Genomic DNA, 17,142 nt, shown 5'->3' on the forward strand with positions numbered 1-17,142 from the left:
CAGTTGATGACTTTGAGATTCAGGATGAGGCAAAAAGAGCCCTACTTCTTGGGCACCATGAAATAACTAGAATCTTGGCCCTTATTTTCTTGAGACGTGGGTATTGGAATCACAGCCCGCAAGCAGAGGAATTTTGACAGCGTAATCTCCATTGCCTGTCTCTTCTGTGGAGAGTTGCAGGGAGACACCATGAACATGTCCCGAGGCACACTGCGAAATTCTAGCGCATAGCCATCCCTTATCACCTCCAGCACCCACTGGTCTGTTGTGATCTTGATCCACCTCTAATAAAAGAGAGAGAGGCGACCTCCTATCTCCTGATCGCAGAGGTGGGTCGGCACGCCATCATTGGGAGGCTCGGGATGCTCTACTACCTGAGCCCACGCCCCTTCTGGGCTGCCTGGGACGAAAGGACTGAGATCCACCCAAAGGTGGAGTCCTTTGAAAAGTCACTCCTCTGTATTGTCGAAAATATCTGAACCTCCTAGCAAGACCTCTTGTGCTGAAGGATTGCGGCATCTGTTTCTTATCCTCTAGTAATCGATGAACTGGAGACTCACCCCACTTATTGGCCATTTTCTCCAGCTCACTCTCAAATAAGAGCGATCCTTTAAAGGGCAATTTTTGTCCTTGGGTTTGGAGATTGTTTATGTGGGCTCCCCAACCCAACGTGGATGCATCTGTGGTTAAAGTTATCTGTGGGACTGTTTTCTGGAAGGGTAGGCCCTTGCGCAAATTGTTCTTGTTCGCCCACCAAAGTAGAGAAGAACGTAGTTGGTGGGTTACTTGAATTGGAGAATGCAGTGGTTGGGCGGCTTGAATCCATTGTGACCTTAAAGTCCATTGAGTTACTCTCATGGCTAGTCGTGCCATGAACCGTGGAAGCCATGTGGCCTAATAAAGTTAGAAACTGATGAGCTGTCGCTTGACTCTTTGAGTAAATGGACTTTGCTAGAAGGGAAAGTGTCTCTGCTCGATTGTCGGGTAGAAAAGCCCTTGATAGGGTTGTGTTCAAGTCTGCTCCTATGAATTGAAGTAGGTGAGACGGAGTAAGGTGGGATTTTTGATAGTTGATGAGAAAACCCATAGAGTGACGGAAAGCAATCGTCCGATTTAGAGACGTAAGAGCTCCCTATTGAGATTGACTTCTGATGAGCCAGTCATCCAGATATGGGAATACATGGACACTTTCCTTGTGCAAGTGTGCTGCTAACACTGCTAGACATTATGTAAATACTCTGGGAGCGGAGGCTAGTCTGAATGGTAGAACTCTGTATTGGAAATGTTGATGGCCTACCATGAAGCGCAGGTACTTGCGATGAGGAGGGAATATTGGATTGTGAGCGTAAGCGTCTTGAAGATCCAGAGAACAAAGCCAATCTCCTGTTTGCAGAAGTGGGAGCATGGTGCCTAGAGAAACCATCCTGAACTTCTCCTTTTTTAGAAATTTGTTGAGATTTCTGAGGTCTAGGATGGGACATAGGCCTCCAGTTTTCTTTGGAATGAGGAAATATCTGGAATAGAATCCTCTGCCCTGCTGTGTCTGGGGCACTGGTTGAATGGCCCTGGCTCTCAGAAGGGTGGATAATTCTATTTGTAATTGAATTAGTTGAGAATTTTGTTGTGGGCAGGAAGTTGGTGGAAATTCTGGAAGAATTGAGAGGAAATTTAGTTTGTAGCCTCGAGACACTATGGAGAGTACCCATTGGTCTGATGTTATATTTGTCCAATTTGAGTGGAAATAGAATACTCTGCCCCCTACTGGCAGGTCTGGTCAGGGGTTCAGAAGGTGGGTCTGTTCTCTGATTTGATCTTCAAAAACCCGCTGCTGGACCAGTTTGTGGAGGAGGTTGAGTGCGGATTGTTCTGGGCTGTCTAGATTGTGAACGTTGAGTAGGCCTAGAAGGCCTAGTTCTAGCAGGTTGGGCGTAGTACCTCCTTGGTCTGTAATAAGAATGCCTAGGGTCCCTTCGAGGAAGGCGCCTAGAGGGATGTTGATGTCTCCTGTGGTAGTTGGGACAATTGTCGTAGGGTCTCTGTGTGATCCTTAAGCTGTTGAACAGCATCCTGGACCTTTTCTCCGAACAAATTGTCTCCAAGACATGGTAAATCTACCAGCTTTTCCTGTACCTCAGGCCTGAGGTCTGAGGCTTTTAACCATGCCCACCTGCGTGCCATGATTCCTGCTGCTGCTGTTCTTGAGGCAGTGTCAAAATTATCATAAGCAGCCCTTACCTCATGCTTCCCTGCTTCTAGGCCTTTGGTGACTATGGCCTGTGCTGCTTCCTGAAATTGTGCAGGTAAAGAATTTGTGAATTCCTCCATTTATTTCCAGAGATCTCTCTGATACTGTGCCATGTACAGCTGATAGGCAGAGATTCTGGAAGATAAGAGTGCACCCTGGTAAATTTTCCTGCCAAGGGAGTCGAGGAAGCGATGATCTTTCCCTGGAGGAGTCGAGGAGTGTGGACGGACACGCTTTGATTTTTTCTGGGCAGATTCCACTACCACAGACTAGTGTGGTAGTTGTGTTTTTTGAAATCCTAGTGCTGGTTGCACTAGGTAGGTTGTGTCCACACGTTTGTTCTCTGCAGATACAGTACATGGGTGCTCCCAAATACGGTGCTGCAGATCTAAGAGCACATCATGGATGGGAATCGCCAATACTTGTTTGGGCGGGTCCACAAACTGCAGAACTTCTAATGTGTGTTGCCTAGAATCCTGTTCTGATGAAAGTTTGAAAGGTATTGTGTCCGCCATGTCTTGAATAAAACTGGAAAAAGATAAGTCCTCTGGTGGGGATCTTTTTCTTGATTCTGGAGGCGAGGGGTCTGACAAAGTCCTCAGAAGAGGTGTCTGTCCCTTGATCATCCCAAGAGCCCTCATCATCATCTTTGTAGGAAGTCTTTGGGGTTGACCTGGGTGGATGGTGAATACCTGATGGTCCAGGTAATGGGTCATCGATATAAATTGGTGGAAGAACTTGTTCCGTGGTTTTTGTGGAATTGTATCGATGACTTTGTGATATTTTGTAGGAGACGTTGGAGGAGAGCTAGATCTTGAGGCTCAGTCTCCTCTGTCGATGGTTGCATCGATGAAATAATAGGTGGCATCGACACAAGTGTGGATACTGGTCTCCTTGGCGTCGACAATGTCGATGGCAGTAACATTGTCATCAGCACCGATGAAGTGGATGGTATCTGTGCATAGATCGAAGTCGATGCCGTAATAATTCTGGGCGTAGACATCGATTCTCCTCCTGTCATCGGTGTCAAGATCAACCCCAGCATCGGTGGTACCACTGGCATCGGCAAACTTGCCGGCATCGATGCTGTAAGCATCGGCATACACATCAGTACTGAAAGTTGGTCCCTCAAAGCCTGTGAAACCGCTTGTCGGATTGGATCGGACAATTCCAGCTGCACAACCGATGGAGTCAGAGCGGTTGTGGGCGGTGGCGGAGGCTGAGACATGAGATCCTGTGCAGGGCCCTGTGGAGGATCTGGAATGGGTACCTGTATCGGAGTAGGCCGAGGCGCTGAAAGCTCCGATGTTTCCTGATGCTTAGGCCGCTTCGCCATCGATCCTTCCTGGGAAGCAGAGTCTGACATCGAGGGGCTTCGATGTCGGTGTCGATGTTTATTGTCGACGCCGGAGACGATGAAGGAGGCGAATGATCCCCCGACGGTCCCAGGCGAGGTGTTTTAAGAATTAACCGCTTAGTCACTCCAGCCGGAGACGACTTCGATGACTGTGAAGGGGATGGTATCAGTTGCAGGCTAAACAGATGTTCCATCTTTTCCAGCCTGGCCTTCCGGCGTCATCTCCGCGCATTGTGGACAATTATTTACTTCATGTTTATCACCGAGACATAATACACATTCAGTGTGTGGGTCGGTGATCGACATCTTTCTGGCACAAACAGGGCATTTTTTAAATCCTATTGCCATTTTTCTTCTTTTTCTCGATCGACAGTTGATGAGATTATGAGTAGAAAAAATGTTTACTAAAAAGTAAAAATGAGACTGGGGTACTTACCGGCCGGTAAGAAAAAAGAACCCGAGAGATTTTGAGAGAGAGAATATCAATAGTTTGACTTATAAGTCAAAAATTAATTGTTGAGAGAATCTCAACGGCTCCTGTCCCGCGATGCTGGTAGCAGCGTGGAAAAACGAAGACTGAAGAGAGACACCTGTGGCAGAGAATATCATGGCATGCTGGGCATGCTCAGTGGCCTCACTGGGCCAGTCAAAAGTTTCTAGAAACTTTGACAGAAAGTTTTCCCGCACTAGGGCTCCGTTAGTGACGTCACCCATATGTGAGGACTAGCATCCTGCTTGTCCTGGGATAAGGATCGGTCTCATCACCTGTGCTATCTGGGCCCCTATCGGGAAGACAGACTACAGCACCCAGTGTGCAGGCTTTCATTGCTTTCAACCCCGACCTGTCAAGATTGGCCGGGGTCTGCACCTGAAGAAAGAAGTGCAGTCCTTGAAAAAGTTGTACCCAAGAAAAGTTAGAAGGATCCATGCCAAAATCAGGGGGCACCTGTCCTGTGCCCACTGAACTACTTTCCCCCGCTGATGAACCAGTTAGTGGAACTCCAAAATCAAGTGACTCTTCTGGCAGCTCTTTTTCCATTTCCACACCAGGTTGGGAAGAACCAGGCTTAGTAAAATCAGGAGGTATTTCTCCCTGGGCCTCCAAACAGCGCTGACACAAATTTGAGGGAACGCCAGATTGGGATGCCCGAATATGACAAGCAACACATAGTGCAAGGTACTTAGGTTTCTTTGGTCTGTCAATGCCCTCTAACAGGCGCCTGACAATAGTGCACCCAAAAAATTAGGTGCTCACAGATAAATAGGCACAGTGTTGTGCGCCTTAAGTGCCCAAACTGAGCTCCCAGAGGACACTCAGATAATGCACACAAAAAGGCGCATGCATGCGCGCACAAATGGGCACTCAGTTAGGTGCATAGGGGCACCTACCAATGCAGGAGAGCAGGGCAAATTAATTTGTTTTCTCCTTCTAAAACTTAAAGCAGGGAGTAAAGTAGGGAGATGCACTTCCACCATCTGCTGAAGACGGAGAATTCTGGTGGGCTGATGTTACTGCAGGGGTATATATACTGTGATGTCAGCTTTGCTCTGACTCCATCTGCTGGCAGAGGTGATTAACACACTGGTTTTAGATTCATCTGTCTATACACTAAGAAACAGTTTATTACTGAAAAAGCTACAACCATCTGAAGCACTTTTGTTACTCAGTTCATTTGTAGTTTAGACGAAGTTAGGGAGTGACTGATCCATACTCTGTTCATAACACCTTCTAGAAACATTTGTCCCCACAAGCAGCATATGCAGACAGACTGCTGTGAACATTGATACTTCTGATCAAGGGTTGCCAATTCATGAAAATGTTTTTCATCAACAGTTAAGATTTTTACTTAATTCCTCACTTTTTAAACTACACAGATTGTATTGTGGCCATGTTGTGCACAATGGTACTTACTATGCCAAGACTCACCCTTTTACACACTGAAATGCATTCCATCTCCCTAATAGTGCAGCCTCACAGAGCCTGAGCCCACAGCACTGGAGACCAACTCCATCGAGCACAATATTTTACTGACATGATATTATATTTACAGACATGTCTTTTTTTTTAATGGACCTCAGTAAATTTATTGACAGTTGGCATCCTTGTTCAGATCCCTGAAGGCCTAGGGAGGGAGGGAGGGAGGGAAAATGGCTGCCACTACGATGACTGTCTCAATTGGCCAAGCAGGGATGTGCCTCAGAGAAAACTCTCACCAGCCTTGGAGCTGACAAGTGGTTCTTGTGCTGCCTGGGCAAGATATCTGAAAAAGGACAGGGATGGTAGAGGCTGCAAAGTGTAAAAGGGATTAAAATAAAATTAAGAATAAAATTCCAGTAAAAATAAGCAGGAATGTAAAATAAATGTAAAGCTAAGACTTTATAACAAAAGAATAGTTTCTCAAAAACATAGTTGATCTCTTCAGGTTATGGTTTCTTTTAAACACTATTATTTGTCTTTATATTAAAATACCAAGTGTTAAAAATTTCAGAGTCATAGAATTAATTTTGTAATCTAAACAAAATAGATGCAACATCTCTGTAAGACAAATGACCTAAATCTATGTTTCCCAAATAGTGTAACAATCAGTGTCAGGAAAAAATGATTTGTGATTAATTAAACCTAATAAAATGTTCGATAAATGTATTCCAAAAGTCAAGAAATCTCTTGTTGGTGTTTCTGAGAAGCACCATGAGAAGCTTCATTATTCATAACCTAGTTTTAAAAGGATGAAATGATTCTTACCTGCAGAATTCCAACAACATACGTTAGACTACCTTGTAGGAACTGGCCTCTAACAATCACCCCAAAAGCAAAACAGGCCCCTATGTGGCCGTCTATCACCTCACCAACAAACCAGGGTCCTGCAGGGGCAATTGTAAAAGGATGAAAGGTATTAACAGTAGCTGAAATATTCATGGTTTGTAGTGTCCTAGACATAACAATGACTACTGACTACCTAAGTTTCAGGAAAAAGCTAAAGGCAATTCTTTTTAAGCAAGCATTTGTTTAAATATGGTCTTAGCTGTTTTAAGATAAAGTATTTTAGGTATATTAGCAAAGCATGTCAAACACCACTGTCTGAAGCTTCAAGGCAGCTCATCTACTAGTAAAAAAGAGAAACATGGGGGTAACCCGCACAGCTTTGCATATACTGCCATAAGAACCTTGCTGGGCAGACTGGACGGACCATTTTGGTCCTTTGCTGCCGTCATTACTATCTTGCTATATGGTTTGTGTGTTATATTATTAATTTAATATGTGTGTGTTGTGTTATATTTGTATTGTTCACGCTTGCAGTTTTATCGTTGTAAACCGCAATGGTGAATTTAAATTGGATTTGCAGGGTTCAAGATTATGTAAATAGATTTAAAATATATTTTCTGCACTGACCCTGTGGCTAGGCCCCAGCACAGTGTACTATGGAACAAGTAACCTACATTAATCTGCTATCCCGTAGCTTGCTTTGGAGGTAGAGCTCAAGCTTGGTGGGAGCCGGGGGAAGAGGGGCAATAAATATTGCAAGGACTCTGCTAGCACATTCTGGTGCTCAATGTTTCAGTCCTGGAAAACATTTTCCCTCCAGCCCAAAGCCAACAAGGAGACACCTGCATTGCTTATACCAGTGGTTCTCAACCTTTTTCCCATCATGACACACCTGACAGACCATGCTCAAATGTGTGACACACTGCTCATTACAATTCACGGCGGAAATAAAAAATAAAGGCCCAGTATTATTTTTATTGTTAAGAATGACACAAGGGAAAGATACATATACTGTCTGAACAGAAATTGCACAAACAGTAACCATCCCACACCAAAACAGCACCAATTTCCAGTCCTCAAACAGTAAACACCTTACTTAAGAAAAGGCAACACTGAAAATATTACACCAGGCCTTAAGACATCAATACACCTCTTATTAGGAAAACTGAACAAGCCAGGCTACTATAGAGCCCTACACAGAAACTACACGCCAGCAGAAAACCTCACCTGAATCACATGTGCTGACCCTCACCTAACAAATAGAGAGACCAAAACGCATAACTAGAAGCATGCAGAAAAAACTGAATTGGAAACTGCAACAAGCAGTGTAACAAAGGAAAAATAAAAACTTCACCAGTCCTTATAAAACAAATCAAGAAATATAAAATCAATAGCAGCAAAACCATACTAACAAAAAAGAACAGATTATTTCAAAACAGCTGATGAATGGAATATCCGATAATTAAAATCTCATATAAAAAATTTCTAGATACCAATAAAACATTTCAAAATAGCAGACACAAAGGCCCAATAATGAAAAATAATAAGGATACAAAAAATGTTTTGCTTTGCATACCTGGGAACGTTTGATATCCAGGTGCCCCGAGATTGTTTTGAATTAGCAGGAGGAGGGATGGTTTGCTTGCAACTTTCTCCTCTCTCTCTCTCATACTAGCTCTCAATCGCTCACATATACACATGCTTTTTCTCTCTCACTTATTACAGGCTCTTAATACACATTTACACACATACTGTGTGCCTTTTCACGCTTACACATACAGGCTTTCAATCACACACAAACATGCTGTCTTTTTCTCTCACACACAGGCTCTCATTCACATGCTTAACACATGTACTCCCTTTCTCTCATTTACACACAGGCTCTCAATCACATACTCACATGCTCTCTCTCTTACTTAAGCACACGGGCTCTTAATCGTACATACACACGATCTCTCACACACACAAAGGATCTCAATCATACACACATACTCTTTCACACAAACAGGTTTTCAATCACAAACTTACACATACAGGTTCTCAGTCATACACTTCCATTCATGCTCTCTCACACACATACTCTCTTTCACATGCTTACAAACATGCGCTCTCTCTTTTTCTCACTTTCACACATGCTCTCAATCACATACTCACATGCTCCCTCACCTAAACCAGCTCTCAATCGCACACAGACACACATGGTCTCTCTTTTACTTATACACACGATCTCTCTCACACACAAAGGATCTCAATCACACACACATACTCTTTCACACAAACAGGTTTTCTATCACAAACTTACACATACAGGTTCTCAGTCATACACTTCCATTCATGCTCTCTCTCACACACATACTCTCTTTCACATATACAGGTCTCAGTCATTCACATACATGCAGTCTCACTCACACACACACAGCACCTCAAACACATATGCTTGCTCATTCACTCGCTCTCCCCCCTCCCCCCCCCCGAACTAGCGACAGCAGCCTCTTTCACTTCATCCCTAAAAGCAGCAGCAACTTCCTTCACTTTCAGCCCTCACAGAGAAAGGAGTCCCATCAGCCATGGGGGCTGACGTTGTTCTTTGTTTTTCTCCGAGCCGCGCTGCTCATTCCTCAGGTCGCGGCTCTCTTCTCTTCTTCGGGCCGACACTGCCCACACTAGCATGGTCTCTTCTTCCCGCGCATGCACCCGCTGCTCACCACTTCCTCTTTCGCGCAGCGGGGTGGGGGGAGGGTATGTGAAGAAGAGAGCATGCCGGTGCCGCTGACTCCAGCTGTCCTGCCGCGTTCCGCCCGGGCTTTCAGCATTTTAAGCCCGGGTGGAGGACCTATCTTGCTCGGGTAGGGGGAGCAGCTGGGTCAGCAGGGGACCAGGAAGTGTGGCGACATACCTGTGTGTGCTTGGCGACACACTGGTTGAGAACCACTGGCTTATACAATCATCTTTGGGTGTGTGTAGACAGAGGGAAAGGGGAATTTTTCTCCCTACAATAATTGCTGTCCTTTCTCTCTCTTACATAGTATTATACTTCCTGGCTGCAGCTCTAAATCCAGTGCAGTGATCAAGTACTAGGGAAGGTTCAGAGCTCTGCATTTGTTGCACATTCAGAGTTTGTTTTTCCAGCACTTTCCCTCTGGCTCCTTTGAATTTCCAGGTCAATCAGAACTGGCCTTCTTTTTTGGGCTACAATTCCATGGTCCTTCCTTCCCAACTACCTGGGTTTTTTCCCCCCTATTTTATAAGCTCCCACCCAATCCAGTCATTGCAGCAGTGCTCCTCGCCAGTGATGGGATTTAGGATTTTGGTGCCCTAAGCATTGTTGGTGCTGTTACCTCCCTTTCATCTCCTCTCCACCCCCCCCCCCCAAAGGCTGGACAACAGGGAGCAGAAAGTCTAAGGCACAGTCCCCTAGTTTCCTATGGCAGCTCAGGCGTACAGCCTGTGGCAAACATTTGAAAATTCTGAAGCTAGTTGGCAAATATTTCTATATTTTATATTACATTATACAAATAAAGTAGTTTTAGACTATAATTATTAGCATCACTTATTTTTATTGGCTTAAAAATGATCTCAAGTATTAGTACAGGGAGGAGGCCTCACGAATAAGGAGAAAAAAGGTGGAGGATCCGGAAAGGGGTGAGGAAGAAGGGGGAGGAGTGTGGAAAGGAAAGAGGACTAGGGATGGGGCAGATGGGCGATGGGGAAGATTAGGAATCTGAGATAGGGAAGAGGAGGGAGAAAGAGGGAGGTTCTTGAAGAAGGGGAAGGGGCAGTAAGAAGGGATGGGGAGTGGGTTGCAGGATCTGGGGAGAAAGGAGAGGGAGAAAGGGGGGAAAGGAGGTTCCAGGATGTGGGGGATATTATCCAAGATCAAGGGAAGGAAGATCTGAATTGCAATGGGAGGGGAGGAGAGGAGGGAGTTATCGCTATTATGCTCTAGTCCTGCTCTTCCCTGCACTCCCCTCTCTTACATCCTACCCAGTATGACATACACATGCACACTCACTTGGCACCAATCCCTTCTCTCTCACACAAACACTGCCCCTACCCTTGGCCCCCTCTCTCTCTCACATGCAGACACATGCCCCCAGCTGATCCCCCTGCAGCTCCCAGCCTCTCTTCCCATCCTGTAATGATTTCTACTCAGCCCCTCCTAAGCTCTCCAAAATGATTCTCCTGTTCCCTGCATATTTCCTGGAGAGAAGGGGCTGGATCAGGAAACAGAGGGCTGTTCTCTGCTGAGTGAAATTCAGCACAGCTGAACAGCGGATGTGCAGCCAGGAAAGTTTTGTTTTCTTTTTCTGTTTATTTCACTTAAAAACATTTTTTTACATTACTTTTTTTTTTTAATTTAGTGTGCATAATTCAAAATAGTGAGCACTAAATTGAAAAAGTGAAAAGCATTTACATGCGTAAAACTAAGTTTTACCCGAGTAAATGCACTTTACCAGTGTAAATGGACTTTTGAAAATTGCTACAATATATGCCATTGAATTGTCCATAAGATTTACTCACATAAGTGCACTTTACTTGAGTAAATGGCTTTTGAAAACTGCTACAATAGTACGTTACATTTACGCATGTGACTCCTTTTAAAATTACCTCTAATTTTTTAGTATACACTAAAAAATGAAAATAAATGAAATGAATGCACATCCATACAGATGAAAGACAGCAAATCTTTAGCCAAGCTGCTACCCTAGGCACAGGCCTAGTGTTCCCATTAATAAATCCAACCCTGCTCCTCACCGAGCTGTCACAGAATATAGCTTCTTCCAGAATATGAAAACGCCACCACCAAATATGACCACTAGATGTTTTCATTTCACAATGGCTAGGGCTTCCTCCTCTGCCCATGGGGATTATGAGTGCTGCCTCTGCAGTATTTCACAGCCTTGACCAGAGTCCCAGCCCAGGGCTTCCTCACAGGATTACCAGTGAGCCACCAGGCTGGTCCACATTTGCAGTTTTACTCCCACAAAATACTCAGGTCTTTCTTAATGTGGGTGTAATACTCCTTTAAAAAAACCTCAATAAAGCAGGATAAAAAGAGGAGCATGTACATAAATCCCAGGGTGCTGGTACCTAAAAGTAGGTGAAGGGAAGCTTTTAATTTTGTCACCCAAAGAAGGATGAAGTCCCTGTGAAGCAGGGGCCTGGGAAAAAAACCCCCAGCAGCTACACAGTTGTAGATTGAAACAGAAAAGGGCATTTTAAAATATATTTTAAAGCTTTTGGGATATCTATGTTCCTTATCGATTTCTCACTATTATAGAAGTGACTCTCTACTACTGTTGAAGTAGGAGCTGTTTTTGACAAGGTGATCACCACCTACTACTTGATGCTCTGTCCTCGCTTGGATTTCAGGATTCTTTCCTGTCTTGGTTCTCTTCTTACCTCTCCCATAGTACTTTTAGCATTTCCTCTGGTGGTTCCTCCTCTTCTGCCATACCACTATCAATTGGTGTGCCTCAGGGCTCCATACTGGGCCCTCTTCTCCTCACTTGGTGCTCCGATTTCCTCTCATGGCTTTCAATACCATTTTTATGCTGATGACTCCCAGAACTAACTCTGTACACCAGAAATTTCACCAGATATCCAGTTCCGGATCTCAGCCTGCTTGTCTGACATTGCTGCCTGGATGTCCCGAGCCATCTTAAACTCAATATGGCCAAGACGGAGCTCCTTATCTTTCCCCCCAAGCCCACTTCCCCCTCTTTCTCCTTTCTCTATTTCTGTGGATTACACAGTCGTTATCCCAGTCCATCAGCCCATTACCTTGGAGTCCTCTTCGACTCCTCTCTCTCCTTCCCTACGCATATCCAATTGACACTGCTAAAATGTGTCGTTTCTTTCTTTATAACATTTCCAAAATCTGTCCTTTCCTTTCTGAATATACTACTAGAACCCTTATTCACTCTCCCATCTCCTCCCGCTTAGACTATTGCAACTTGCTCCTCACAGGTTTTCTGGTAAGCCACCTCTCTCCATTGCAATCTGTCCTAAATTCAGCTGCACAACTTATCTTTCACCAAAGTCACTATAAGCTCACAAAACTCTTCTCCGGAAGTCACTGCATTGGCCACCCATCTGCTCTCACATACGGTTCAAGCTCTTCCTTCTCACCTACAAATGCCTTCACTCTGCAGCACCTCACTACCTTTCCTCTATTATCTCTCTCTCCTCATGCACTCCACTCGTCGGATAAGGCACTCCCTATCTATGCCCTTCTCCTCTACTGCCAATTTCCAACTCTGTGCTTTCCACCTGGCTGTGCCAAGTGCTTGGAATATTCTTCCTGAACAGCTGCGTCATGCTCCCTCTCATTTAAATCCTATCTAAAGACCCACCTTTTTGAAACCACTTTTAAATCTTATGCCTGATTGTCTGCTTTTAGTCTTGCTAGCTAGTTTTCTTTTTAACCAATGTCTTGTTTTATGAAATACCCCAAGTCACTTGTCCTATATGTTTGTTAGATTGTAAGCTCAATTAAGCAGGGACTGTCTTTTTGTATGTTTGCACAGTGCTGCGTATATTGTGTAGCACTATAGAAATGTGTAGTAACAGTAATAGTATAAAAGTAACTAACTATAGGTGCTATAATTACCACAAAAATATGCTTAGAAACAGCTTCTTTGAACCACTTGAAACAGAAATTATATTACCTCAAAGTGAATTTATCCTAAATGCAAATGTATAAATGCAAAATAAATTACAAACCGTTATTCTGCAAAAGAACAATAAATGAAAATTACTAGTTCATGAAAACAATGCCTGAATTTTATGAAAGTCTTTTAAAAGCAAAATTAATGTTTAAAGAAAAACAGTTGTATTTTGGGGTTTATCCTTGTCTAGATCATAGAAATGAATTACATAGTTACTTGACAGAAATGTAACTGAGAAATAATTTAATAGTAATCATTTAACTTTCCTGGGGAGATGCATAGTGACCCTCCACCACATCTGTCAGCAGCAGATGCATCTAAGAACCCAAGACCCTGCCAAGCTTTTTTTTCCTAAACTTCTGCCAGGCACAATTATTTTCAAATGAAAACCATCTTTGACAATTAGGTCACTGGGAAGCTGGGTGATGGATATGATGCAGCTAGAAGGGTGTGCTCTCAAATCCTGTGGCAAATAACAGCCACATTTTGGTTGCTTGCTTAGATGAAAGCTTGCAAGTCTAGTAGCAAAGCCTAAACTGCTCTAAGCTACTTACCCAGAGCTGTGTATAAGCTGAGCAGCAGGAGTGGGTAATACACGCTGCTTGTTTTACTTGTGACGTGAAGGGAGAAGGAAGTCAGAGATACAAACCCTGGAGGTTCTGAATGACAAAACAGCATTTAGAAACGCAGGAGACAAAATACATTCACATATTCTTGTATGTTATTTTACATTTCTGTGGCTGCAATTCACACACTGCATGCAAAAACATAACACATGGCAAGTTAAATGTTCTAAACAAACAATGTTAGAATCTTTGGACCCAATATTCAAAGATATCTGGTTATGTAAGCTATATGGATATAACTTAGCCGTATAACTTAGAAGGGATATTCAGCAGCATGGCTCTTGAGCAGTCTAACTTGTTCGGTTAACTTAACTGAATAAGGCTGAATATAGGCACTTATCCAGTTATGATAACCCTCCTCCCAATATATCCAGCTATCTACTTAGCCGGATAAATGGTGACCACTGAACACAGTTAGATACTCAGCTGATGCCACTTAGCCGGATAAGTCATTTTTATCCGGCTAAGCAGAGTTTCAATATTGGCCCCCATTTAAGCTCAACACCACAGAAGCTCCTCCATTAAAAGAAATTCTCAACCGACTTTCATAGGAATTGGTTACTGAAGTTCTGCCTCTTAAAGAGAATGGAAATATTCTATTTATGTTTCTCTTGTTATTCTGTAGACCGGTTGGAGCTTATGATTAGATGGTTAAAAATTATGAATACTTAGATAAACTTGCCACATATGCACACATAGTTATACACTGTAGAAGTCCCATGGAAATAAAATTATATCTGAATTTGTCAAACAAAGGAAAATTGGTTCTTACTTGCTAATTTTCATTCCTGTAGTACCACAGATCAGTCCAGACTCCTGGGTTTTGCCTCCCTGCCAGCAGATGGAGACAGAGAAAGTTTCACTGACACTGTACTTAACCCAGTGTGCCACCTGCAGTACCTCAGTATTGAACTGTACCCAAGCCAAGATGACAGCAACAACCATAAAGTTCTAAGCAAGCTTCTAAGCAAACTCGCAACCCTCCAACGAGCTGAAAACTTCCAACTCCGCACTATATACAAAGCAACAGTATGAGCGGCAGACTCTTCCCCCAGGAAATGGGTGGGTCTCTGGACTGGTCTGTGGTACTACAGGAACAAAAACTAGCAAGTAAGAACCAATTTTCCTTTCCCTGTATGTACCCAGATCAGTCCAGACTCCTGGGATATACCTAAGATACCCTTAACTACTCCTGGGAGAATTCTGCGCTACTGCGGAGTGCAGAATTTGCGCAGAATTCTCCCCCACCCCCGCGCAGAATTGCCAAATTCTGCACGAAAATAGCAGAGGAGACCCCAGCATGCCATGAATGGAGCGCATCCTGTGGCACATGGGACGCGCTCTGTTCACAGCGAAGATGAAGGCCCCCATGTGCTATTAACGGACTGTGCTCCACTTAAGGCGAAAATGGAAGGCCCCCGTGTGCCGCGAACAGCGCGCCTGGGCCTTCATTTTCACTGCAAACAGAGTGCATCCTGCAGCACACGGGGTCTTCCCTTATCGCTGCGAACAGCGTGCTGGGCCTTCATCTTCGCCGCGAACGGAGCGCGTCTCACGGCATGCCGGTGAGAGAGAATGTGTGTCAGAGAGGGGAGGGGAGGGTGAGAGAGAGCAGGAGGGTGTGAGAGAGAGCATGGGAAGTAAGAGAGGGTGGGTGGGGGGGATGCTTGAGTGTGGGTTTCAGAGAAAGGGAACCTATATGAGGGGAGGGGGATGCCGGTGAGAGAGAATGTGTGTGTGAGAGAGGGGAGAGTGACAGAGAGCATGGTTGATAAGGGGGGAGAGGGTGAGAGAGAGCAGGAGGGTATGAGAGAGAGCATGGTAAGTGAGTGAGGGTGGGTGGGGGGGATGCCGGTGAGAGAGAATGTGTGTGTGAGAGAGGAGAAGGGGTGTGAGGGAGGGTGAGAGACAGCTTGGTTGGTAAGAGGGGGAGTGAGGGGATGCTTGAGTGTGGGTTTCAGAGAAGGAGCCTATATGAGGAGAGGGGTGTGGGGGAGGAGAGGGTGACAGAGAGCAGGAGGGTGTGAGAGAGAGCATGGAAGTAAGAGAGGGGGCTGGGGGGATACTTGAGTGTGGGTTTCAGAGAGAGGGAGGCTATATTTATTTTATTTATTTATTTAGTGTTTTTATATACCGCTTAATCATTTGGAACATCTAACCGGTTTACAGCGAATAGTAATTCAGCAACAGGCTTTACATATAATTTAGCGAGCAGCAAGGCAGAAACAAAGGAATATATATAACTTGGAGATTGTGAAGGAGTGTGTATGTGTGTGAGAGATTGGGAGCTCGTGTATATGAAAAAGGGATTGTGTATGTGAGGGTGCTCGTCTGTGTGAAGGGATTGTGTATGTGTGAGACAGAGCCTGTGCAAAGGGCTGCGTGAAAGAGAAACATAGGTAGCCTGTGTGAGGATGTATGTGTGAAAGAGAAAGGGAGCTTGTGTGGGTGTGTATGCAAGAGATAGGGCCCTGTATGAGGGGATGTGTGTGTGTGCGAGAGAGTGAGGGAACCTGTATGAGGGTGTGTGTATATGTATTAGAGAGAGGGAGCATGTGTGTGAGAGAGGGAGGGACAGAGGGAGCCTGTGTGAGGGGCAGTACTGAGAACAGGGTCAAAGTCTGGGACTGGCAATAGAGTGGAAGGGGTTGAGCCTAGAGGTGAAGGGGAGAGATACTGGCAGGTAAAGTGGCCAGGGGAGTACGGAGAGCGAGTGGAAGGGACACTCTTACAGTGAATTTCTAGGGATATTCTGCTCAAAATATTTAAAATTCTGCAACTTTAAGAAATAACCTTTTTTCTGTAATAATTAAAAATGTAATTACTTAAAGACTGTCATGTAAATTGTGTTATTTTGACCAATATAAAATTTGCAGAATTTTGCAGAATTTTCAGTTTTTGTGCGCAGAATTCCCCCAGGAGTACCCTTAACTCAGGTGGGATGTGGAGAGTCCACTCGTATCTCACTAAAACACATGGAAGCCAGAGCCCCAATATCTAAACGATAATGCCTAGCAAAAGTGGGCAATGACTTCCCAGTAGCCATCCAGCAAATTTCATGCAGAGACACCTGATGTGACTCAGCACAGGAAGTCACCTGAGAATGCAACAAGTGTGCCTCTAACCCCCCCCCACCCCCCACCCAGCATTTAGAAATGTAAGTCGACTCGATCGCTTTCTTCAGCCACTGCACAACTGTAGCCTTAGATGACTTATTTCCCTTCTCTGAACTACTCCACAGTACAAAGAGTTGATACGATCTACAAAGAGGAGATGCGATCTATGGAAATCATAAGTGACCTTTAGATACCTCAATAATGATAATAATAGTATTATATTATGCCATTCTCAATCTCTATTAAACTTTGTGTAAATATCCTTTTCCCTCCCATTCACCTAAGCAGCACCCCCTCCAGAGGTGCTTGCTCCTTGTAAATTATAGCCATCTTCCTACTCCTTGTAAATTATAGCCATATTTA

General features: G+C 44.3%; 1 protein-coding gene across 4 annotated transcripts in view; it reads right to left on the minus strand.

Annotated features, from left to right (window-relative positions):
• TMEM62 (transmembrane protein 62) overlaps window positions 1–17,142 on the minus strand; it is a 144,870-nt gene that overhangs the window by 9,406 nt on the left and 118,322 nt on the right. For all 4 annotated transcript variants that reach the window (XM_029598681.1, XM_029598680.1, XM_029598682.1 and 1 more), the window contains 2 exons: window positions 13,592–13,696; window positions 6,346–6,464 (listed from right to left, as the gene is read on the minus strand). In XM_029598681.1, coding sequence (XP_029454541.1) covers window positions 6,346–6,464; window positions 13,592–13,696 — 224 coding nt within the window. The remainder of the gene's footprint in view (window positions 1–6,345; window positions 6,465–13,591; window positions 13,697–17,142) is intronic.

This window comes from Rhinatrema bivittatum, chromosome 4 (assembly GCF_901001135.1).
Source record: "Rhinatrema bivittatum chromosome 4, aRhiBiv1.1, whole genome shotgun sequence".
NCBI lineage: Eukaryota > Metazoa > Chordata > Amphibia > Gymnophiona > Rhinatrematidae > Rhinatrema > Rhinatrema bivittatum.